This window comes from Aquarana catesbeiana, linkage group LG03 (assembly GCF_042186555.1).
Source record: "Aquarana catesbeiana isolate 2022-GZ linkage group LG03, ASM4218655v1, whole genome shotgun sequence".
Classification (NCBI taxonomy): Eukaryota; Metazoa; Chordata; class Amphibia; order Anura; family Ranidae; genus Aquarana; species Aquarana catesbeiana.
In genome coordinates, this window is record NC_133326.1 from 280,249,103 (window position 1) to 280,274,660 (window position 25,558).

The 25,558-nt window shown below is 39.5% G+C and overlaps 2 protein-coding genes across 2 annotated transcripts in view; both read left to right on the forward strand.

Moving 5' to 3' along the window:
- Positions 1 to 13,061, forward strand: part of LOC141132111 (uncharacterized) — a 37,418-nt gene extending 24,357 nt beyond the window's left edge. The window contains exons 4-7 of the mRNA XM_073620158.1: positions 1,924 to 2,489; positions 5,426 to 5,500; positions 9,069 to 9,168; positions 11,341 to 13,061. Coding sequence (XP_073476259.1) covers positions 1,924 to 2,489; positions 5,426 to 5,500; positions 9,069 to 9,168; positions 11,341 to 11,563 — 964 coding nt within the window. The 3' untranslated portion in view covers positions 11,564 to 13,061. The remainder of the gene's footprint in view (positions 1 to 1,923; positions 2,490 to 5,425; positions 5,501 to 9,068; positions 9,169 to 11,340) is intronic.
- A 129-nt stretch (positions 13,062 to 13,190) lies between these two features.
- LOC141132110 (uncharacterized protein C3orf20 homolog) overlaps positions 13,191 to 25,558 on the forward strand; it is a 47,141-nt gene continuing 34,773 nt past the window's right edge. Inside the window, exons 1-5 of the mRNA XM_073620157.1 lie at positions 13,191 to 13,528; positions 14,518 to 14,638; positions 14,953 to 15,084; positions 20,955 to 21,065; positions 24,097 to 24,250. Coding sequence (XP_073476258.1) covers positions 14,558 to 14,638; positions 14,953 to 15,084; positions 20,955 to 21,065; positions 24,097 to 24,250 — 478 coding nt within the window. The 5' untranslated portion in view covers positions 13,191 to 13,528; positions 14,518 to 14,557. The remainder of the gene's footprint in view (positions 13,529 to 14,517; positions 14,639 to 14,952; positions 15,085 to 20,954; positions 21,066 to 24,096; positions 24,251 to 25,558) is intronic.

Sequence of the window (25,558 nt, forward strand, 5' to 3'; positions counted from 1 at the left end):
ATACAAATTCTCCTGTCGCATATCTACTTTGCAACAAACTCACTGGGTCATGCTATAACCTAGCTACTCTGTGGAACCCCCCCTTTTTTTTTTCCTCTTCCCCCCACTTTCGATTTCCTTTCCCCCCCACCTACTGTCTATGCTATTTCTCTCTACTCTTAGTACTTCAGATAAAAGGAAAACTGTAAGGGACGAGGCTCACGGAATAGCACTATATTTTCTCACCGCGCATACAAACACGCTCTCATAGGGTAAGGGAGTGCACAATATGCCTAGTAGAACTATATATCAAGAAGATCTGACCCACTATACACTCTGGAAATCAATTCAATCTCCGTCATGAATCTCTCCTCTCCTGTAATAGTACAAACTGTTATGAGGTGTAGCACCACATATGTCCATGTAATACGTTTTGCTTCTGTATCTTCATTATGTTGACCCTGAGGGTCTTGTCTCTTGGATTAAATAAAAAACAATAAAAAAAAAAAAAAAAAATGTAAACGCTCATGTTTCATCTACACTTGTAAGTGTATCGATTTTATATCTTTCCATTTCAGTAACCAAACGTTATTTACACCATGAGCCTGTGCGCTCGTATCTCTCTTTATATTTTCTTAGTTAACCACTTCAGCCCCGGACCATTTGGCTGGCAAAAGACCAGGACGCTTTTTGCGATTCGGCACTGCGTCGCTTTAACTGATAATTGTGTGGTCGTGCGACGTTGCTCCCAAAAAAAATTGACGTCCTTTTTTCCTACAAATAGAGCTTTCTTTTGGTGGTATTTGATCACCTCTGCGGTTTTTATTTTTTGCGCTATATAAAAAACAAAATAGCGACAATTTAAAAAAAAACACATTACTTTTTACTTTTTGCTATAATAAACATCCCCAAAAATTATATAAAAAAACATTTTTTTTCCTCAGTTTAGGCCGATACGTATTCTTCTACATATTTTTGGTAAAAAAAAACGCAATAAGCGTTTATTGATTGGTTTGCGCAAAAGTTATAGCGTGTACAAAATAGGGGATAGTTTTATGGCATTTTTATTAATAATTTTTTTTTTTTTTACTAGTAATGGCGGCAATCTGTGATTTTTATCGTGACTGCAACATTATGGCGGACAGATCGGACACTTTTGGTGCTATTTTGGGACCATTCACATTTATACAGCGATTAGTGCGATTAAAAATGCATTGATTACTGTGTAAATGTGACTGGCAGTGAATGGGGTTAACCACTAGGGGGCGCTGTAGTGGTTAAGTGTGTCCTAGGGAGTGATTCTAACTGTGGGGGGAGGGGCTATGTGTGACACGACACTGATCACCGCTCCTGATTACAGGGAGCTATGATCAGTGTCAGTGCCACTAGGCAGAACGGGGAGATGCTTGTTTACATCAGCATTTCCCCATCCTTCCTCTCCGTGAGACGATCGCGGGTATCCCGCGGACATTGAGTCTGCGGGACCCACGATCACACTCACGGAGCTCGCGGCGGGCGAGCCCGCAAGCAGCTTCTTAAAGGGCACCATACAGGTACGTTAATATGCCTGTACGTGCCCTTCTGCCAACTTATATCGGCGTGAGCTGGTTGGCAAGCTGTTAAAGTAATAATATGCTGTTCATGAAGGGGGGGTGAATCTTCCAGAGGTCAAGTGGTTAATCACCCCTGTCATTAGTAAATAGTTTGCCTCAACCCGTCAACTGCTACCTCTGCAGGGCAGCTTGTTCTGTTGAAAAACAACAAGACTTACTGGCAGGATCACCTGGTGAAAATAAAAGAAAGAAAGTCTTATGAGAATACTGTTTAATATGGCTTTATCTGCAGCACACATAGCAATTCCTCTTGCTTCAAATGGATCTCACAGTTGTTTTTTTAAATCAGTTCGTACTGTAGTTACCCATTGGTTTGTTGATTTATGTTCAGCCTGAACAGGAATAAGAAAGGAGGTCCCGCTCAAGCTGAGAGGAAGCAAAATGCACTTCCCAAGGATGAAAAAATGCACAAAGAAAAATATGCGGTATTGCCTGAAATCGGCAGCTCTACTTTACAAAAGAATGTTGTGGAGAACAGTAGCCAAAAACTCAGCCATGTCATCACCGATGATGAACACTTCATGAACCCCTTTGATGATTATAAATATGTTGCTCCAACACTGTTATATGAGCTTGGGAAACTACTGCATTTTTTCTCTCAGTATGAGATCATTTTTCCTCAGGGTGTAGTGAATGTGCTTAACTATAGCTGGCAGGAGCTCATCGAGGGTGCGGTATACACAAAGAAACATTGTCAGTCCTCCAAGAAGATGACAACAGACACAAGTATGGCCCCTGAGGAGAGTGACTACAAAGCACCTGGAGCCAGCACAGTACCCCCTGAGACTGTAGACAATGTAAAGCACATTAAAAATAAGGCTAATGCCACCCTTCTGGAGCACGGCAAGGAGAAAGCAGGCCAAGAATTTGCACAGTCCAAGCCTACAGGAAACAGATGTGAGTTTATAATCACAAAGCAAACATTCATTAGATTATGATTGCTTTTTTATGATGAGCATTTTATTTATTTGGTTTAAATACTCTTTATTTAAAAATGTTTAATTGTTTAAAGAAACAGAGCATTAGGGTAAACTCATAGCTTCCAACTGTCCATGTTTTGGTTGGCCTGGGGTTGATTTACTAAAACTGGAGAGTACAAAATCTGGTGCAGCTTCCAGGTTTCTTTTTGTGAAATCTTAAAGTGTTACTAAACCCACAGCAGTAAAATCAGTCTATATATGCAGTAAAGCATGCTGATTATACTCATTGTGGAATCTAAGGGGTTAATCCCCTGCATTGTAAAAAGGCTGTTTGATTCTGTCTTTTCTGATCCTCTCCTTCTTTAACTGTCCCCAATCCATCTGCTGATAGAAAAGAGCCCTAGGAGGCACTTGGCACATGCTAAGTTTGGTGTGTATTGCTAGATTGTTTTGTTTTTTTTGGAGAGGGTGCATGTGATCAGCACAGGGCCAATCAACACTGTCCAGACAGAGGGTCATGCACCCTCATAGGACAGTCAGAGGAGAATGAAAACTCCTCCTACCAGCTTTAACCAGACACTGATAGAAGTCACAAGACTGCTATATACTGCTGATGAGAAAAGGTATTTAGCAGTTTATATTTACTAAAATAATTGCATTTCCAGGTTCTGTGTACTGTGGGAGATCAGATATAGTGAATGCAGGGTCCTGGGTTTAGTAACACTTTAATTGAACAAGTTGAACATAGAAGCTGATTGGCTACCATGCACAGCTGAATCGGATTTTACACTCTCTGGTTTTAGTAAATCAACCCCAATGTCTCTCTTTTGGAACCAAATCCCTACATTCCTCTTTCCTTCTCATTTGTCCCTTTTTTTGGTCTGATGTATAGACCTCTAGAAAGAATTACACTATTTAGTTACCAGAATGTGACAATGCAGTAAGTTGTAAATCCAACAACTAAATGATTGTATTAAGTCTGAAAAGCCAGCAAAAAAAGAAAAAGTACCGGCGAAAAAAACACTTGTGGGTTAAAACAATCATTTTGTGCACCTCAACTCTTCATGGTCCATGTACCTGGTGCATCACAGGAATGTGTCCTTTGTCCACATTACACTAAAAAGTTTCCCTCTTACTCATCTCAGAAAGTTGCGAGGTGTGGTAAACTTTTTTTTTTTTTTTTTTTTTTTTGCTGTTACCGAAAATACTAGTTGCCCAGTCTGACTTTGGCTTCAGTATTTTAGGCTCTTTTCCTAGGACTAGTATTCACATCAGGAAAGTCAGAGAAGATTAGGAATCTTGAGCTGCATACTTGTTAGTCACTCAAGTTGCATACTTGTTAGTCACTCAGTCACTTAGTCACTCAAAGTATTAAAGCCAGAGACACATATATATTGAAAAAGTTTGATGCGTTGTAGAATAGCAATTATACTGTACATTAAAGCAGGTACATGCTCATTGAAAGCTTCACAATGCAAAAATATATAGTATTGGCTCATCAGGTACATAGTTAAATCCATTGTTATGGTAGCACCCTCCTAGATAGGTGCTAGGCTTAGATAGATCGATTTAGTGTTTGCTTGCTGTGTTTTGTGGAGCTGTGTTTTTGATGGGTAAATTTAGCTTGTCACACTGTATTTAGTGTGGCTGCAATTGCTACTGGTATGTTAGGTAAATTTAGTTGCTCACTGTATCCAATCCAGCTGCATTTGACTAGTTAGGTCTGCTCAGTGTTCTCAGCTGCTTCCAGTCTGTTGACTCCCTCTTCTGTCCAGGAATGCTGTGAGAACCTTCTGGAACATAGGTGTGGAGTTATGCAGATGGCAAACCTCCCAACTTTTTGAGATTGGAATGAGGGACGCCTATCAGCAAAAGTATTCAGGCATAGGACACACCCCTTGCCATGCCCCCTTAAAGGAGAATTGTACAAAAATACAAGATTGGTTAAACCCACAAGTGCTTTTTTACCACTACTATTCCTTTATATTGGCTTTTGGAATTTACAAATGCAGCAATTTAGAAATTAGATGAAAGGTTTAGCACTGCAAAACTCTTTTTGATAGATAAAAAGTGCATTTTATACACAACTATATAGATCAGACCAAAACGAGGGACAAATGAGGAGGAATGAGGGACAGAGGGACATTGCTCCAAATCAGGGACAGTCCCTCAAAATCAGGGACAGTTGGGAGCTATGAGATGGCAGTATACATATTTATACAGCCCTGGCCAATCCCAGGGAGCAAGGCCCTGATGGCATGCTGCATAACTGTATATAATCTCTGAGCACACCGAGCTCTGGCTCTTTCCCTGGAGAGGATCAGTCCAGACTGAAGGGCTTGATGCCCTTCAGGGCAATGCTGCCATGTGCCTCAGGTGGGTGGCTAAGGCTAAGGGGCTGAGTGTGCGTTTACCTACTACTAGTACCACCTCAAAGCTAAGCCCACTGTTTATTGCAAACATGGACTTTACTACAGATTTTGTCAGAAAGAATACATAGTTCCCAAGTTGTACATAGTTCTTGTTTTTGAAGTATCCCACTCACTTCCCTCAACCATATCTAAGTTCTCCAAAAAAAAAGGACAAAAACATCATCCCTAGACGAGTCATTGAAGAAATGTGTAACTGAGCTTATGTGTGGGGCTGTGGGGCAAAACATCTGGGGAAGACCTGGGCAATATTCTTTCGGCTCATATGGGAGTAGTGCTACATTATTAACCATGAAATTATAATTCAGCAATACGATAGATCTGTTTAAACCCAGCGATTTTCCTCATGGAGTAAAAAGTTACTTTTTTAAAACTTCAAAAGAAAAATAAGTATTTAATTCTACTGTGCCTTTGTCTATGCCAAAAAATGAGATTTTTTTTTTTAGTGCAGTTTATGTTTAATGTATTTTTTTTTTTATTTAAGCTCCTCAGAACTTTGCATCACATGTACCAGTCACCATCAGTTTCTCTATGTCATCAAGAGTATGTGAAGATAAAGGTAAAGGAAATATGATGGTTTGAAAAAATAAAAAATTCAGAGGAATTGAATCAAAAATGTACAACACTTTTCTCGCAGTGTGCCCTTATACATGGCACTTTTACCTCTTCTTGCTCAGGCCAGTTTTGAGCTTTCAGCGCTGTCCCACTTTGAATGACAATTGCGTGGTGATGCAACACTGTACCCATATGACATTTTTATAATTTTTTTCACACAAATAGAGCTTTCTTTTGGTGGTATTTAATCACCACTGGGTTTTCTATTTTTTTGCTAAACAAACGAAAAAAGACAGAAAATGTAAAGAAAAAAATAAATTAAAAAAAATTGTCATAGTTTGTTATAAAATTCTGCAAACAGGTCATTTTTTCACCTTCACTGATGTGCGCTGATAAGTCTACACTGATGGGCACTGATAGGCTTCACGAATGGGCACTGGTGGGCACTGATGAGGAGGCACCGATGAGGATGCACTGATAGGTGGCACTGATGGGCACTGATTGGCAGCACTAACGGGCACTGATTGGCAGCACTGATGAGCACTGATTGGCAGCACTGGTGGGCACTGTTGGAACTGCACTGATAATCAGAACACTGATAATTCCGATGTCCCTTTAACACAAGCCATTTATCAGCTCTTTTTCTTTCCTCACGCTTTCAGTGTGATTGAAAAAAAGAAAAGCCGCTAAACGGCTTGTGTTTACTCCCACGATCAGCTGTCATTGGACAAAGCTGATCATGTGGTAAAGGGCTACTGTGACTTGCCCTTTATCCCGTACTGTGATCAGCTGAGTCCGAAGGACTCTGTGATCACAGAGCACACTGCCCGCACGCCACAGGAGGCGTGCAGGCAGCGTGATCATGGGAGGACTTCCATGTACACCCTCTTCGCAAATTAAAACTGCACTGTAGCTGTCTTTTGGCTATAACGTGGGCAGGACGGGGTTGAAGAATACCTGTTGCCGGTTTCGGTAGCTTTACTGACATGTGCGGAAGATTCAGTGGTTCTTTATTTACAAAGTGATGCTATCGCTGCACTAAATTAAAAAATAATTACCTCCAGTTCGTAGTGAATGACAGTCAAAGTATTTAGGACCAACTCTAAGTTAGTGTACAGAGACAGGCTGAGTGACTGTCTGTGGTAGGCTGTGTAGCAGGGCGACTTGTTTGCCACCACTACCCCCTACCCTCCCTACTTCTACTTGTCACTGGTTGTAAAGGATGCTTTCAGTCAACAGGCTTCTAGCAACTAGTGATGCTAGTTCTAAACTGGTGCTGGTTCTCAAATTTTCCGACAACAAGACTTGTCGGAAAATTCTGAGTGTGTGTACACAATTTCAGAATTAAGCAGAAGAGCCACACTGGCTGTTGAACTTCATTTTCTCAGCTCGTTCTACATGTTGTACGTCACCGCGTTCTTGACGTTCGGAATTTCCGACAACATTTATGTGACCATGTGTATGCAAGACGAGTTTGAGCCAACAGCCGTCGGAAAAAAATCCACGGTTTTGTTGTCGGAATGGCCGATCGTCTGTACGCGGCATAAGAGTCAAATCAATTGATCCTCAACAATTAGCCAAGGTAGCTATCCCTGGCAAGTAAATTTAGTAGCAACCTTGCCTAAATTCCAGGGTGCTACACTTATACCCTGGAGGCTTTCTTTTGGACCTTAGAATGTATACGTTTTTCTGGGGGGGTTTTTTGCCCTTTTTTCTTTCTTTTTTCCTTTGTACCTGTTGCATTATCTCTTATAAAAAAAAATGAATCCTTGTATTCTTACATACAGCTTTGATTCAACCTAGCTAGGGCAGATGGTCAACATTATATTATTCTAATGAATTATTCTTCCTGAAACGGTGAATGTTGTTTTTATGGAAATGTGTATTTCATGTACTGTACATGTTATGCTTTATAAGCTGTGCCGTACTTATTTTTTGTATTCAATAAACTTACAGTTTAAAAAAAAAAAGAAATGTTTTCATAATATTGCTGCTACATTGTCCATTCAGAACGAATGGAGTGCATTCTGAACCCAGCTGAACTGCTTAGCTGCAGTGTAGTCAGCAGGGAGGTATAGAATATGGCTGCACTGTCTGGCAGGGCTTACCTGATCACAAAACTTGCAAATCCTGTAGTAGGTAAAACAGATATATATATATATATATATATATATACTGTACATACATATATATATATATATATATATATATATATATATATATATATATTATATCAACAGTGTATTAGAGTACATTCACACCATTATTATTGTATTACAATGCAGCGGCTGGGATGTGATGGGATGACATCGCTGATCGCAATGCTTTTCACTGTTAACTTTTTACACAGTGACATTTTACTAAGTTCTATTGTGCGAGGCAGTGGATTGCCATAATTTGTGCCAGCGCACACCACCCCATTTTGCCTTGTCTTGCTGTGGGACTGCATTGAAGTAGCTGTCCAATGCAGTACCAATGCACCTGGTATGAATGTTCACCTAAATCTTTAATATGGAGTTCCTTTAAACTTATGTACACAATTAATGTTGAGCCACAGAACATTCAGTACAGGATGAGATTTAGAGTCTTAGTCTGTATTAACACTTTAGCGTTTCTTGCACACCTGCGAAACTACACGCTTTTGCACGCATTTACAAAATGAGCAAAAATTGCCTGACGCATTCATTGTTAATGGCACCCCAAAGTGGCAAAAAAGATTTGCGGTTATTGCAAAAAAAAAAAAAGGCAAAAAACATGAGCGCGCTCACAAAACACTACATGTGAATGCAGCCTTAGTCCTCATGCACACAAATTTATGATTCAAATAGGCTGCACTTATTCTGCCAGAACTTGGCAGCAAAAATAACTCTCATGTTGTACATATATATAAAAATGTATTCTGGCTATTCATTTTATGCTCATATGAGTGCATTTACGCTCATAAATTATGCTTGCAGGCTCCTCTCCAAAAGCAGCTTTGGTGTATTTTTTACGGCCTTTTATGGCTTAAAACAGTTGTAAACCGCAGATGTTCAAAAGAAAAAAAAGCAAGACAGTGGCATAATGTGCTAGTTTGCGTCGCACACTAGCACATTATAAAATAATCACCTTGGAACGAGTTCTCACTGCTGAGAGGGCTGACATCTTTCCCTGACGCGATGATGTCACTCTAGAGCACGTGTGCCAGTGATGTCACTGGCTGCATGCAGGGCGAATATTTCCTAAACGGTGCACATTAAGGAGATATTCATTTTACCTACAGGTAAGCCTTATTATAGGCTTACCTGTAAGTAAAAATTACCAAGAGGGGTTTGCAACCGCTTTAACACAGAACTGCGTTAGGCCTAACAGTACAAATGAGATCTGACAGCAAACTTGAGTTGCATCACTTACACATATTAGGCTGTGTATGGTGGGCTAATCTGTCCCCTTTTGGACTTCTTACTAATACAAGTGCAATGCAGATGTTACAGGCTATTTCTCATTTGTATTTCTTTGAATTGTGGCCAAAGATTAATGCATGATTTGTCCATTTTAAACTGGTGTCTGACATATATCTGTTTTTTTTTAAGGGTGGATTTTTGAAACAAAGGACTCTAAATCTGAAGAAATGGAATGGAGAGGTTTATTTGCCTGGGCACTAGAGAGACTGCAGCTTGCACAGATCCAAATGTATGGACTCAACACGGTTATGAATTCTTTAATCCATACAGTCTGTAGAGCCAGTTTAGTGCAGCAGAAATAAGCCACCTCACAATGTAAAAATTAAAGGGCCACATAATAGAAACGATATCCTGTTCTCTAACTGGTTTGTACAAATATTTTTAATACGTTTCTGTATGAATATGTAAATGTTCCTGGAGATTTTTAGAACATACTATATTTAAAAAAAGGTGACTCTGTTGAAAAATATATATTTTGCACAGTTTACTTTATTTCAATCCTGCAATCCTGTAGCAGAAATCTACCAGATGCAATGTTGGTAGCTCCATAAGGCTAACATGACAGCCAAGGCTGCTTTCACACTGAGGAGTTTTTCAAGCGCTTTTACATTAACAAAAAAAGCAACTGAAAAGCTCAAGACAATTTCTTTCCTTTAAAATCAATGAATATGTTCCACTGCGGTGAATAAAATCCTGCCTGGAGCATGTTTGGGGAGATAAAAAAAAATGCCCCAAAAACGCACCTTCCCATTGAAAGCAATGGAAAACGAGGTAAAAATGCAGCAAAACCCGCAATGCGCGTTTGGTGCGGTTTTTGAGTCACATGTCATTTAAAAACCACACCGCAAACGCAGTAAAATTTGTGGCATAAACATTTTTTGCAGGGGATCAGTGTGAAAGTAGCCTAATATAGCGAAACATGCAGCTGATTGGAGGGAAGGGACCCCCCCCCCTTTTTACACAGCACACAGGACACAGAACTGAGGCTGTCAATCTGCTGGAGCTCCCTCCCCTGTCACCTTTTTCTGTTGGTGTCAGGAAACTTTGTCAGAAGTGTTTCATGCAGATAGCAGAGGAACAAGCTGCAGACAGAAATTACATGTAGTGCTCTTAACTGAGACAAGTACACACTATAGAGGGATATGCTTTGTTCATATTTCATGTCTGAGGTTTGAGGATTGGTAATAGCTGCGGCGCCCCCTCAATACCGCGAGGGGCACATGCCCCCCCCCCCCCCCCCCCCCACTTTGGACCCTGATAGCTACTTTAGTATGTATTGTGAATGACATCGGTAGCTCTTTCACATAATAGTCTCAATTCACTCAGCAAAAATACATGTAGTCTTTGACTTTCCAATAGGTATTGTCAGCCATGTGACAGGTATTTTCAGCTATTATTGGCTCTCATTGCTTACAGTGGTATTAAACCCAAATCCCAAAATATAGTATATTGCAGCTTACCAAGTACTAGATGTGGTGGCTGCATTGGTTTTCTTTATTTGAAAAGGGGAATTTGTGCTAAAATAACATGGCTGCATAATAAAAAAAGACAAACACAAACAGTGAATAATTCAGCTCTGTATTCAGAATGTGTTAAGGTAGAGGCTGCATATAAGAATCACTGCAGAATAACGCCATGTAAACTGGTTGTATGAGGTTAATTTTGCCTCAAATTACTTACCTTTCCACGGTCAAAACACAGCTTTGAAACCTTCTGTTTTAATTCCGTGAGTTTGGTTTTGTACTGTATGTTTCGTTAACTTTTTTTTTTTTTAGTTTGGTGAAATTAAAGTGGTATTAAACCCCCCCCCAAAAATGTAATATGTTGCAGCTTATCAATCATAAGATGTGGTGGCTGCATTAGTTTTCTTTATCTAGGTTTTTTCCCCTCTGTTTGCACCTGATGATCTGGCCAGTAACACACCTCCTGTATTAGAGTGCCCCCACTCTGGATGAAGGAGCACAGGGGGCACCTTTGGACAGCAGCATTGATAAAGGTTTAAAGTTTTTAGATAAATAAATAAAAGCTGGTCATTGTAAGCACCCCTGTAGTAAATAGTTTGCCTTCACCCTGTAACTGCTACATCTGCAGAACAGCTTGTTCTATTGAAAAACAACCTAAAAACACAAACTAATTAAGCCATCACATCTAAGAATTGGTAAGTTGCAATATAATAAATGTTTGCTTTTTTTTTTTTTTTAATAGCGCTTAAAAATAACATACATTATGGCAAATAATTCCTGTAGGATTGTTTCTCCTTCTAAAAAATGCTAGTTACTTTCACACTAATGATTTGGCTTCAACACTTTTCCAGTCATTGACCTAGTAGTATATAGTATTTATATTTGAAAGCAAAAATATATTTTTTAATTCTTTAATTAAATTGTTTTTTTTATTACAGAAACAAACAATTATCAAGTTTAAATGACAATGGTTTCAACAAGCCGGTTATTCTTCAACACTATGGTGGTACTAAAAAGAATCTGATATTGAAACAAAAAAAGAATAGTAAACCTGTATTTGTACTAATGAATGGAAAACCACATATCCCAGAGATCAGGCGGGACAATCCATCTCTGCAAAAACTCCACTATGCTTTGATAGATGGCTCATCAATGGTTTAGTATCCTCTAAGAAAAAGAAAGAAAATCTGACTTACCATCTACAAGACTGTAACAGATAGTCCTTGACTCTAAGACCCCATACACACTATTACATTTTCTGCAGATTTTTGTCTTCACATTTACTAAAACCATGTAGTGCAAGGGCCTGCCTGATTCAATACAAATTGAAACTCTTAAGGTTTGACCTCCATATTATATGGTTTTGGTAAATCTGAAGACAAAAATTTGCATAAAATCTAATAGTGTGTATGGGGCTTAAGTGCCGCTCATCGCCCATTTCATGAAGTTTCATATTTTTTTTTAAACCCCAAACACTTATTATATTAAGATAATTTAATACAATTGAATACCACTTTAAATGATAGTACTGTGAATAACAATAATAACCATCATAATGCCCCTGGCTGCCTTTTGTTAAACACAAATTCCAGGGCTCAGGTCCCTTTAAGACCGTTGTTACTGGCATCAAACCATCCAAACCTGGGTAACATTGGGGTTAATTTACTAAAGGTAAATAGACTGTACTATCAGCAAGGGCATTTGTGCAAGAGCTTAGTAAATGAGGGGAAGCTCTGCTGGCTTCCGTCATCCAATCATGTGCAAACAAAAATGCTGTTTTTTTTCTTGCATGCAATTGGGTATTCTTTACAAAGTGAAGCTTCACCTCATTTACTAAGCTCTGAAGCAAATGCACTTGCACAGTTTATTTGCCTTTAGTAAATCAACCCCATTGTCTTACAACTAGCCACCTTACATTCAGAAGAAGAAACTAATGTGGAATTATACAGACCCTAAAACATATAAGTTAACCTCAGCTGACCTTCCATTGACCATCCAACTGACCACCTATTGACCCCAAGGCATTTACTGACTCCCTTAAACCCTTTGGGGTTATTATTGACTACTTCTCCAGGAATACCTAGAGCAGGATTGTTCAAAGTTCAAAACACCTTCAGGTCAGCTGGGAGGCCTAATACAACCCCAGGCCATCTTCCTATTTGGACAAGCCTAATAAGCTCCTGGAAAACCTTCTAGGAGTCATCTGTATAAGATGCCCAAACCAGTCTAGCAGGAATTTTTTTTCAAGAGCTGTTGCAATTCTGAAAAGCCTTCTAGGATTGGCATAACTCCCATATCATTATTAATGCCCATAGGGCCATATTTTTGCATAGCCAATATAGACCATTGCCTAGGGTGGCAGGGTTGGAAAGAGCAAAACAAAGTCACCCATACTTTATTGTGCCAATAGTAATAGATTTTCATGTACAATAAAAGGCTTCAGACTACAACTCTGCCTGCTGTTGCAATCTGACAGGGTCCTCATTGTTGCTGTCCCTACACTTCAACCCACTGGATCTGCACACCTGGAACTGAATTGCCAATAGACTAAAATGGCAGCTTTGTTGTCAGTTCTATGTGTACTGATACAGAGTGAGCAAACTGTCACCTTCAACCTTAGCGTGCTTTTAGACACCTGAGGCTCTACAGTATTCACAAAGCTTACATGCCAGAATAGGAAAACTTTAAAAAAAAAAGAGTCCAACGAGAATTGAACACAAAAACACAGATAAATATCTCTTATTCTTGTGTTAAAATTAAGCCTCTGACAGTGTTAAAGCCACTTATTAGTACAGATTGCAAGTTAATTTAGGTAGGGCTAGGGCAGCATAAGACAGTTGGCCTAGGTGGTTGTTGTGGGGACAGAAGAACAAGAAGATCACCATTTGTAGATTGTCTTTTCCTCCATATATTTTACAGTATATATGTAATTCATAAGTCTAAGTATGATGATGAAAAACATTCTCTTAACTTACTGTCCATTTATCCAACTGGGCAACTCGCTGTTTGTCAAAGCCACTCAGGCCTTTCATATGGAGGACTTTATACTAACATCTTCTCTCCAGACGAAAATATTCTGGGTACATTCACACCATTTGGACATGGCAGCGTTTTTCTTCCTGACAGGTTAGTGCTACTTTTAAAGTGTATTCTCTCCAGTAAATTATATAATCATATTTCTTATTTTTAAAGCTATTTTAGATGAGAATATAGACTAGAAGATACATACCATAAAAGTGTAATTACCATTCTGACATAGTGGGATCGATTCCTAAAAACTGGTAGAAAGGATGGAATCGTCAAATCATTTTTTTTTATTTTTAACTCTTTTTATTGAGATTTTGATATGGTAATAACATCAATTAAGACAACATTTGAAAAACAAACAAATCCGACACCTGTGACTAACACAGTAAATACTCCTGCTGAAAAAGCTGAAAATAATTAGGTCCCAGAGGGCTAATGTGGCCCAAATTTGTACGTCTCAACGTTTGGTGTAACATTCCCAATGGACTTAGGGTGCAACAATCCTTGTATATGGCAAGTATCCAAAAAACCACACCTTTTAATACTCCACCTATTATTATTGGTTTGTACATTGTCTAATATAACCTAAGCCCTGATTCAAGCACAACACTTATTGCATGCTTCAAAATAGATGCTTTCTAAGAAATAGGCAGAGTTTGCAAAAATAGGGAGTTAGTGTGGCCTCATTAAGACTAAGAAACCTGTACTGAAAGAAATAGTTAGTCTGCCATTCTTCTCCTGAAATTCCTAGCTGCCTGGCTCTAATGCTGATCCATTATCTTTGGTACATTGTAGGTAACTAATCTGGGATAGGTATGCAGATCAGGTAGTCTATCTTCACTCTAACCAACTTGCTGCTAGTGGAATGTATTAAAAGTAGAGGCAACCAGTATTTTCAGAATGAGGTCAGTAATTTGCCTACATATTTTGTTCACTGTAGGCATGATATTAAAATCTAAACTTAGCCTTTTAATATAAAAAATATAAAGTAAATTTCTATTTTAATTCACACAATGTATTTTTTACATACAACAGTTTTTAAATTAATTTTATTACAATTAATTATATGTAATTTTTTGTTTACGTAGCAATTGTTACATACTGCACTATAATCAGACTGGTGGAGTAATGAGTGACAAAGAAGGCGAGACTATAAAAGAATGGGACTGGCCAAAGAAAGGAAAATTACCTGACCCTATTACATTACAGGTAAATTTGTGCTATAATGATACATAATTTATATATGTATTGTCAATTAAAGAGACAAGATTCATGTAACCAATAGCAGCTTCCATTAAACTAGTTCTCATGTAATTTAGCAGGTAAAACAACATACTCCTTAGAATACAAACACTTTCTAACACAGTCTCCTGATTGCTTAGGATTTGTTTTGGTGAGGCCTTTTACATGATATGACATGACATGACATTAGAGGGTAGGATTTTGGTTTCTGAACCTTTAAAATTAAATGGTCTGTGTCAAGTTCTCTGGAGTGCCTTAAAACTTTCCCTTTTTATCTCTAGGTCAATGAATACCTCTCTATTAGAATTTCTGGGCAGTTTGCCATTAGTTTGAGTTACAAATGGCAGCATGAATTTGTACGTTTATCTCTCTCACCACTTCAGGACATCCCTCCTCCACAGGCTGAAGATCTGGTAAGCTCTTCCAAAGACCAACATTTTTTAGGCCTCATACACACTGGGCGTTTACCCAGCTCTTCTAAAAGCCCTTTCTCCTGGCAGAAGAAAAGCAGCTTTAAAAACGCACCTACAGGGGTTGGACAAAAATATGGAAACACTGTGATTTGTATGTGAGAAAGTGATAACATGTTCCGCGTTGAAAGCGGAAGGGATGTAAAATGGGACAGTAGGTGGCATAAACTCCAAGAATACAGAAAACACTAGACACACCAAACTGGACTAATAATGGTCACGACCTGGTTTTCACAAATATACACAATTAATTCACCATAACTCTTATAATCAATAAATACTTTAAAACTGTAAACAAAATCAGCCAAAGTCAGTGGGGTGCTCTTCAAATATCCCTCTGGTGCTGTCTTCGGGAAACAATGTCTGCACCATCTTTAGTGGCAGCGGAAGCAAAAGAATGTGAGAAAAAGGGGGATAGCCTGTTTTAAGGCCCCTCTTTCCCTCATGGGATGGTGGCAGTAGGAGTTTCAAGCCCCCATTGAATGATTTCAGGGTTTGAGATAGGTCAGAAAAGGTCAGCTGATAGCTGGCAACCTCCCCCCCCCCCCTCTTCAGCCTCCTGCTTAAAGTAATACTAAACCCAGTAATATGAAAATAGTTCATCCGCCCCCAACAGTGCCCACAGCTTATAAATCTTCTTTTTACATTAAACTATTGCCACTATATACCTTTTTAGCTGATCTGTATACCATGGTCAATGATAAACTGCACAGCTTCTCTAGTGCTGAGAGTTCAGGTAGGAGGAGATTTCCATCGCAGCCTGTATACACACCCACATGTGTGATGTCAATATCATGTGACCTGGCTAGCTCTGAGAACAAGTAAATGTTCTCTCCAGCATAAAAGACACAGCTGAGCATGTGCAGGTCGGGTACCCTGCCTGTGTTAGCTGGCTTCTCTCAGATAGACAGTGCAGGAGGGAAGGATCTGTGCATACCGCATTAAACAACCTTTTTACCCAATGCAAAGGATTAACCCCTTTAAGTTCCACAGTGAGTATAACAAGCATGCTATGCTGCATATACAGACAGATTTTACTGTTGTGGGTTTAGTAACACTAGTTCAACAGCTCTCATGATTGGCTGGCAAACATTCAAGGGTATACCCTTTACCGCAAGGATAGAGAGGGTAAAAAAGGGGAGGGGTATGCCTATATATCAAGAATAATGTACAAGTGAATGTGAGAGATGACATCACTGAGGGAGCTAGGGAGGAGTTGGAATCCTTATGGGTAGAGCTCCAAAGGGATGAAGCTAAGGGGAAAATAATACTGGGAGTATGCTATAGGCCCCCTAACCTGAGGGAGGAAGTGGAGACAGATCTCCTATCACAATTTGGATTAGCAGCAAGGATGGGAAGTGTTATCATAATGGGGGATTTTAACCACTTCCAGCCCACGGACGTCATATGACGTCCTGGGCTTTGGGCGGGTATATCTGAATGATGCCTGTAGTTACAGACATCATTCAGATATTGCCGGTTTCACCAGGCGAATCTCTACACCATAGGAACGATCATAGCGGCAGTTCCGCCGCTTGATCGTTCCTATGGGAGGCGAGAGGGGACGTCCCCCCCTCCCGCCGCCCTCCGGTGCTTGCTCCGACTCACCGTTACGATCAGTGAGGCGGAGAGTGGATCCGCCAGCGCCGGATGTAGATCATAGAGATTTTCGGGGAACCAGATGGTCCCCGGAGTCTCTATGATCATCGGAGGCTGGGCGCGATGTTATGACGTCACGCCCGACCTCTCCATTCAAAAAAACGTCGCCGCTTCGGCTGGGAAGCGGTGATCGTTTTATTTTTTTTTTTAATTTCAGGCTTCCCAGCCTAGTGGTGAGATATGGGGTCTTACTGACCCCATATCTCACTATTAAGAGCACCTGACATGTCATATTGCTTTTACAAGGGATGTTTACATTCCTTGTAATAGGAATAAAAGTGATCAATTTTTTTTTTTTTCAAAAAAGTGTCAACATAAAAAAAATAAAATATAATTAACAAAAAAAAAATTTTTTTAAAGCGCCGCTGTCCCCGTGTGCTCGCACGCAGAAGCGAACGCATACGTAAGTCCCGCCCACATATGAAAACGGTGTTCAAACCATACATGTGAGGTATCGCCGCGAACGTTGGAGCGAGAGCAATAATTTTGGCCCTAGACCTCCTCTGTAACTCAAAACATATAACCAGTAAAAAAATTTTAAGCGTCGCCTATGGGGATTTTTAAGTACCGAACATTGGCGCCATTCCACGAGTGTGTGCAATTTTGAAGCGTGACATGTTAGGTATCTATTTACTCAGCGTAACTTCATCTTTCACAAAATGCAAAAACATTGGGCTAACTTTACTGTTTTGTTTTTTTTTTTAAACACAAAACAGTTTTTTTCCCCAAAAAAAGCGTTCAAAAAATTCCTGCGCAAATACTGTGTGAGATAAAAAGTTGCAACAACCGCCATTGTATTCTCTAGGGTCTTTGCTAAAAAAACATATATAATGTTTGGGGGTTCTATGTAATTTTCTGGCAAAAAAATGATGATTTTTACATGTAGGAGAGAAATGTCAGAATTGGCCCGGTATTGAAGTGGTTAATTATCCAGACATAGACTGGGCGGAGGGAACCGCGCATTCATTTAAGGCTCGCCAGTTCCTTAATGTCTTGCAGGACAATTTTATGGGTCAGATGGTAGACGCACCAACTAGAAATAAAACATTACTGGATCTACTGATTACCAACAATACAGACCTGATCACGGATGTGGAAATACGGGGCAATTTAGGTAACAGCGATCACAGGTCAATTAGTTTCAGTATAAATCACACAAATAGGAAACATAAAGGGAATACGAAGACACTGAATTTCAAAAGAGCCAACTTCCCTAAACTACAAACCTTGCTAGAAGGCATAAATTGGGATAAAATATTAGGAACAAAGAATACGGAGGAGAGATGGGTTTGCTTTAAGAGTATATTAAATAAGGGCATTAGCCAATGTATCCCATTGGGTAATAAATTTAAAAGAGCGAACAAAAGTCCTGGATGGCTTAACGCCAATGTAAAAATACATATAAAAGCAAAGGAGAAGGCCTTCAAAAAAATACAAGGTTGAGGGATCATCCTCAGCATTCAGACTTTATAAAGAATGCAACAAGAAATGTAAGGGTGCAATTAGGACGGCTAAGATAGAACATGAAAGACACATAGCGGAGGAGAGCAAAAAAAATCCCAAGAAATTCTTTAAGTATGTAAACAGTAAAAAAGGGAGGACAGACCATATTGGCCCCATAAAGAATGAGGAAGGACATCTGGTTACAAAGGATGGGGAGATGGCGAAGGTATTGAATTTATTCTTCTCCTCAGTCTTCACGAGTGAATCGGGGGGCTTCAATAACCAAAACTGCAGTGTTTATCCTCATGACACAACACAGGAAGCACCTCCATGGTTAACAGAGGACAGAATTAAAATTAGACTTGAGAAACTTAACATTAATAAATCACCGGGACCAGATGGCTTGCATCCGAGGGTACTTAGGGAACTCAGTCAAGTGATTGCCAGACCGTTGTTCCTAATTTTTACAGACAGTCTACTGACTGGAATGGTACCAGCTGATTGGAAAAAAGCCAATGTAGCACCAATATTTAAAAAGGACCCAAAATACATCCCTGGGAATTACAGACCAGTTAGCCTAACATCAATAGTATGTAAACTCTTGGAGGGGATGATAAGGGACTATATACAAGATTTTAGAAATGAGAACGGTATCATTAGCAGTAATCAGCATGGATTCATGAAGAATCGTTCTTGCCAAACCAATCTACTAACCTTCTATGAGGAGGTGAGTTGCCATCTAGATAAAGGAAGGCCCGTAGACGTGGTGTATCTGGATTTTGCAAAAGCATTTGACACAGTTCCCCATAAACGTTTACCGTACAAAATAAGGTCCGTTGGCATGGACCATAGGGTGAGTACATGGATTGAAAACTGGCTACAAGGGCGAGTTCAGAGGGTGGTGATAAATGGGAAGTACTCGGAATGGTCAGGGGTGGGTAGTGGGGTCCCCAGGGTTCTGTGCTGGGACCAATCCTATTTAATTTGTTCATAAACAACCTGGAGGATGGGATAAACAGTTCAATCTCTGTATTTGCAGACGATACTAAGCTAAGCAGGGCAATAACTTCTCCGCAGGATGTGGAAACCTTGCAAAAAGATCTGAACAAATTAATGGGGTGGGCAACTACATGGCAGATGAGGTTCAATGTAGAAAAATTTAAAATAATGCATTTGGGTGGCAAAAATATGAACGCAATCTATACACTGGGGGGAGAACTTCTGGGGGAATCTAGGATGGAAAAGGACTTGGGGGTCCTAGTAGATGATAGGCTCAGCAATGACATGCAATGCCAAGCTGCTGCTAACAAAGCAAACAGAATATTGGCATGCATTAAAAAGGGGATCAACTCCAGAGATAGAACGATAATTCTCCCACTCTACAAGACTCTGGTCCTGCCGCACCTAGAGTATTCTGTCCAGTTCTGGGCACCAGTCCTCAGGAAGGATGTACTGGAAATGGAGCAAGTACAAAGAAGGGCAACAAAGCTAATAAAGGGTCTGGAGGATCTTAGTTATGAGGAAAGGTTGCGAGCACTGAACTTAGTCTCTCTGGAGAAGAGACGCTTGAGAGGGGATATGATTTCAATATACAAATACCGTACTGGTGACCCTACAATAGAAATAAAACTTTTTCGCAGAAGAGAGTTTAACAAAACTCGTGGCCACTCATTAAAATTAGAAGAAAAGAGGTTTAACCTTAAACTACGTAGAGGGTTCTTTACTGTAAGAGCGGCAAGGATGTGGAATTCCCTTCCACAGGCGGTGGTCTCAGCGGGGAGCATCGATAGCTTAGAGAAACTATTAGATAAGCACCTGAACGACCACAACATACAGGGATATACAATGTAATACTGACACATAATCACACATAGGTTGGACTTGATGGACTTGTGTCTTTTTTCAACCTCGCCTACTATGTAACTATGTAATAATTATCTGATTCACACAGCTGGTGTTGTCAAGTCGTGATTTGATGAGCATGCAAACAAAGTCATTCCCTGAGCGCCACAGTTGCCGAACCTCAATATCATAGAGGTTTCGGGCTCTTTTCCACCTCCGGCATCTCTGCGAGAACTGGAACAATTTTAGCATGAAAAGTGGTATCAGATTCCATTATCCACCATCCAAGACTTATATTTCTCAATTCTTAGGAGAATTCTGTCTGTCTTGGATGCCAAAGGCAGTCCAACACCAGATTAAGTAACGATTTTGTTCTTTTACCTGGTGTTTCCATGATTTTGTCCAACCCCTGTAAAGTCGTATTTTGCAAATGTGTTTAGGTATGTTCAGGCTTTTGGGTGTTCATACATTTCATTGGCCGGAATATTAATTTACTCTGGCCATTGAAATGAATGAACACTCAAACTAAAGCACCTAGCACATTTAGATGTGTTTACACGCATTTATGCACATTCCCCTTTTTTTTCTGCCAGAACACTCCTTTCCTGTACAACATTGACAAGTGAGGTTTTTTTTACTGCCTCTAAATGGCTATAAACACCTATGTGTCCAAGGACACATAGGCTAACATGAAGGGTATTTTACAGTCAGAAAAAAAGGAGTCAAACACCCTGAAAAGTGGCATTTTTGACACACAGTGTGCATGTGGCCTTAGTTTTCTGGTTATAGCTTCCCCCTGTTCTTCCCCTATTATGGGCATAGCTTCCTTTTGGGTATAGCTTCCTCCAGTTCTTCCTCTATTATTTTAGGGTCAACTTATAACAAATGAAAACTTTTCATCAAGAACTGCCAAAGAAATGGCCAAGGGGAACAGAAAGAAGGCCAAGGAGAAGGATTTAAAGAGAAGTACGAAGAAAACTGTAAGTAAAGGTGTTTGCGTAAGCAAAACAGGTTATTAGGACTTAGGAAAAAAGATTTATAAAATTGTACTTTCCATGTGGCTGATGTCTTAGCTCAAATGTTCACAGTATCTATTCTTAGAACTCCCTCTATTGACTAATCCACAAATCTCTCTATCTAGTACATTAACAAACGAGTAAGCATGTAGAAATGTGGATGTCACATTAAAAATGACTTTAGGGAAATACAACAATAATACTCTGAATGCGCTCACTGAAAATACACAGAGCTTTACTCAAAAGCAAGGTTTCCTAAACTTTTTAACCTGAGGGACCAAATAAGACAATTGTTACTATACTGGGACCCAGGAAGAGAATTTGTACTAAAATAACATTGCTGCATACAAAAAAACAAAAAAAACAAAACAAAAACACAAGCAGTGAATAATTCAGCTCTATATTCATATTGTGTTTAGACGGGGGCTGAATATGAGAACGACTACAGAATAACGTCATGTAAACTGGTGGTATGAGGCTAGCTAGTTACCCACAGCTGTTGTCTTATAAGCTAATTCTGCCTCAAATGACATACCCTTCTACGGTCAAAACACAGCTTTGAAACTTTCTACTTTAATTCCTTGGGTTTAATGTCACAGTGTATGTTTTTGTAATTTTTATTTTTGTTTGGTAAATTAAAGCGATATTAAACCTAAAACCAAAAATGTAATATATTGCAGCTTACCAATCATTAGATGTAGTGGCTACCTTAGTTTTCTTTTGCTTTTTTTCTCTCTATTTTTACCAGGCAATCTGGCCAGTAATACAGGGGCACCTTTGGACAACATCATTGTTAATCTGGGGGGAGGGAAGTGTTAGATGGACTAGCAGATTTAGATATATTAGATGATATAAAAATAAACTTTTTTAAAGTAAAATTTTAAATGTAAAATAAATGCATCCTTCTGCTATATCTTTGAGTCACCTACATAGGGAATATTTCATTTACTATTTACAATATTTATACCACTAATAAATGTCTGTAATACTAAAAAAATATGATTTTGAAGTTTCAACTTTCCCTGAAAAGGGCAGTCAGGTCACATCACTTCAATAACCCTCTACTATGCAGCATGTCTGGATTCACTGAGGATAATATTACTGACTGTGTGCCGATGTCTCATACATTATAAACTACAGCTATTGTTCTGAATTCTATTCTATTAAATGCAATCATTAAACCGCATAATACAAGCTACTCATGAAATCTCACAACATTGTATTTTTCATCTCCTTTATTGCATTAAAAGACAAAAGGGTAGTATGAGAGCAATTTTTTCTCAAGAGCTGCTATGTGGAATCATGCAGCAGAGGAGCAGGTAGGTTTTTTATGTTAGCTGTGCTATAATTTTGCATTCATAAAATCCTTGTGTTTATAGTCAGAATCCTTTCTTTAGCAAATCTGCAATAGTATACTATATTATAAACAGGTTTATCTTTATTACAGTTGACAATGACAGATGTGTTACTAACACCTTTATACTCTAAATTAGGGGTCTCCAAATGTTTTAAACAAAGAGCCAGTTTAGCGTCTTTTAGGCTGGGTTCACACTGTTGCAAATTGGATGCTGTCTATAGAGCCGGTTCACACATCTCTGCAGCGGCTCCGGTGCAAATTGCCCAGGCGCCCTGTGTGTCTTTTGGTCCGTTTCAGGCTGAAATCAGACCTGAATCAGTGAATGGAGACGCACCAGACTCCTGCTGTGAGCCGCTGCGATCTCTAGTGTGAACCCAGCCTTATGCAGCGTACACACGGTCGGAAATTCCGACAACAAACGTTCGATGTGAGCTTGTTGGAAAATTCCGACCGTGTGTAGGCTCCATCAGACATTTGTTGTCAGAATTTCCGACTACAAAAATTTGAGAGCTGGTTCTTTTCCGACAACAAAATCTGGTGTCGGAAATTCCGATCGTGTGTACACAACTCCGACGCACAAAGTTCCACGCATGCTCGGAATCAAGCAGAAGAGTCGTACGTGTTGTATGTCACCGTGTTCTTGACACTCAGAATTTCCAACAACATTTGTGCGACCGTGTGTATGCAAGACAAGTTTGAGCCAACATCCGTCGAAAATAAATCCAGGATTTTGATGTTGGAATGTCCAATCGTGTGTACGCGGCATTAGACTTTCAAGGGGCCAGAATGTGGCCAGTGGAAGTAGAAAATGCCCCAACAGCAAGTAAACGAAGCCTCAGGCTTGATGGGCAAGAGGAATTCCCCATCTTTGTTGTCAGTGGACAGAATGGTGCCTCATCGTTGGTTTCAGTGGGAAGAATAGTGCCCTTGGGGCCAGATAAAGGCGAGCAAAGGGCCGCATCGGGCCTGCAGGCCGTAGGTATCAATGGGAGGAATAGTGCTTTGTATCAGTGAGAGGAATACTGCCCTTGGGGCCAGATAAAGGCAAGCAAAGGGCCGCTTCGGGTCTGCAGGCCGAAGTTTGGAGAACACTGCTCTAAATAGTTCGGATTGAAAGCTGTAACAAAAGATGTAGTAGCCCATATATCTGTCATGACAAAGAAACCCAGTGCAAAAATACAGGCCTTGTATGGCATCATAATGGTCTTTGAAGACAATATCAGCGTTTGACAAATTATAATACTTATCACTGCTTCTTTAACTTAACCAACTTGTTTTGAAATGACCATGTAATTATATCAGTTCCTGCCCAAGTGAACCATACAATATAATGTTCTTAACACATAAATGTAGCACACACACTTTAGAGTTGGATTTCATTGATGCAGAGCAGCTGTTGTCATAACTGCAGTAGTAGCATGAAAATGTAATTATTCCTATGGGTGCCAGTTCTTGCTTGCAATGTTTAGATACAGCATATCAAAATGGAAACAAATAATGTATGGGTGCTCCCATTCTTTTTGTATACAATCTATGCAAAATTTATATACGGTACATTGGAAAGGTTGATGTGAATTTAGTGGTTAAGATTTGCATGTCTTATATCACAATATGCATGTATCCATTTTTATTTTGCAGACAATTTTATCTGAGCTGGTAAAAACACTTGAAATTCCTGAGGACCACATCAGCCCTTCAAATGATGTAAGTGCAGCAACTGAGCTCCGGAGACTACAACGAAAGATCAGAAATATTGCTGAGGATTGGATGGAGCATTATAGATTGGCTTCTGGTGAGTTCCATCTATTGTCCCATGAAATGGAAACATACTTTTTCAATAAATACATTTTAACAGAAATGACTTCTTCTGTTCTGTGACAGCCATTTCCCTGATAACTAGAATGAGGGAAAACACGTCACATTTAACGTTATATTAATACAGTTCAGTTCTTGTGGTGGCTCCCGTTTGCATTCCATCAGTTGTATTTTCACAAAAGAGGAAAAGTATTCATTTTGTTGTTGTCATAAATTCCTAGCTGCATAACAGTAGCACTGTGCCAATTAAAAGCCTGCCCCTGCCCTATTTGCCCTATTCCTGGGTGTCTATGTTAACAGTTAACTGCTGTAAGTTCAGGGGTAAGTCATCGATCGTCCTTGCACAGGAAAAGAAAAGGCAGAACAAAACAGAAACCAAACAAAATTGAATCGGCTGAGTGCTTCTCCACCATTCACAGGAAGTCTTCTATTTTTATCAATGTACACAGACAGGGATTCCCCCCGAGATGGAGATGGTGAAGTCATGGGGTTGAGTTACTAAAGACAAATAGACTGTGCACTTTGCAAAGTGCAGTTGCACTCTGCAAGGGCAGTTGCTCCAAAGCTTAGTAAATAAGGTAAAGCTTCATTTTGCAAAGAATACCCAATCACGAACAAGGAAAATAAAAAATAAAAAAAGCATTTTTGCTTGCACATGATTGGATGATGGAAGTCAGCAGAGCTTTTGCTCATTTACTAAGCTCCGGAGCAACTGCACTTTGCAAAGTGCGCGGTCTATTTGCCATTAGTAAACCAACACCTATATGTTTGCCTCTTCTCCTCATTTATGCCTCGTACACACGATCGGACTTTCCGACAACAAAACCGTGGAATTTTGTCCGAAAGGCGTTGGCCCAAACTTGTCTTGCATGTAGACGGTCACACAATTGTTGGCCAACAATTATGAACGTAGTGACATACTACGTGGTTTTTCAGCTCTTTAGCGCCACCCTTTGGGCTCCTTCTGCTAATTTCGTGTTAGCAGAAGTTTGGTGAGTGTTGATTGGCGCTTTTCATTTCGCACTTTTCATTTCGCACATTTCAGTTCGCGTTTTTCAGTTTGTTTTTGAATGGCCGTTCGTCAACCAGACATGTTGCGGAATTGGAGGAGATAACGTGTTATTTATTATTAGCCTTGGAGTTATTGCTTTGACATTATTTTTTTGGTTGAATAATGATTTGATTTGGTATATTTTCTATATTTTTGGATGCATAGAATGCACTTTTTGGTTAAGTTCTATTGGCAGATAGCATTTCTAATTGTATTTGTTTTATTTTTTTAATG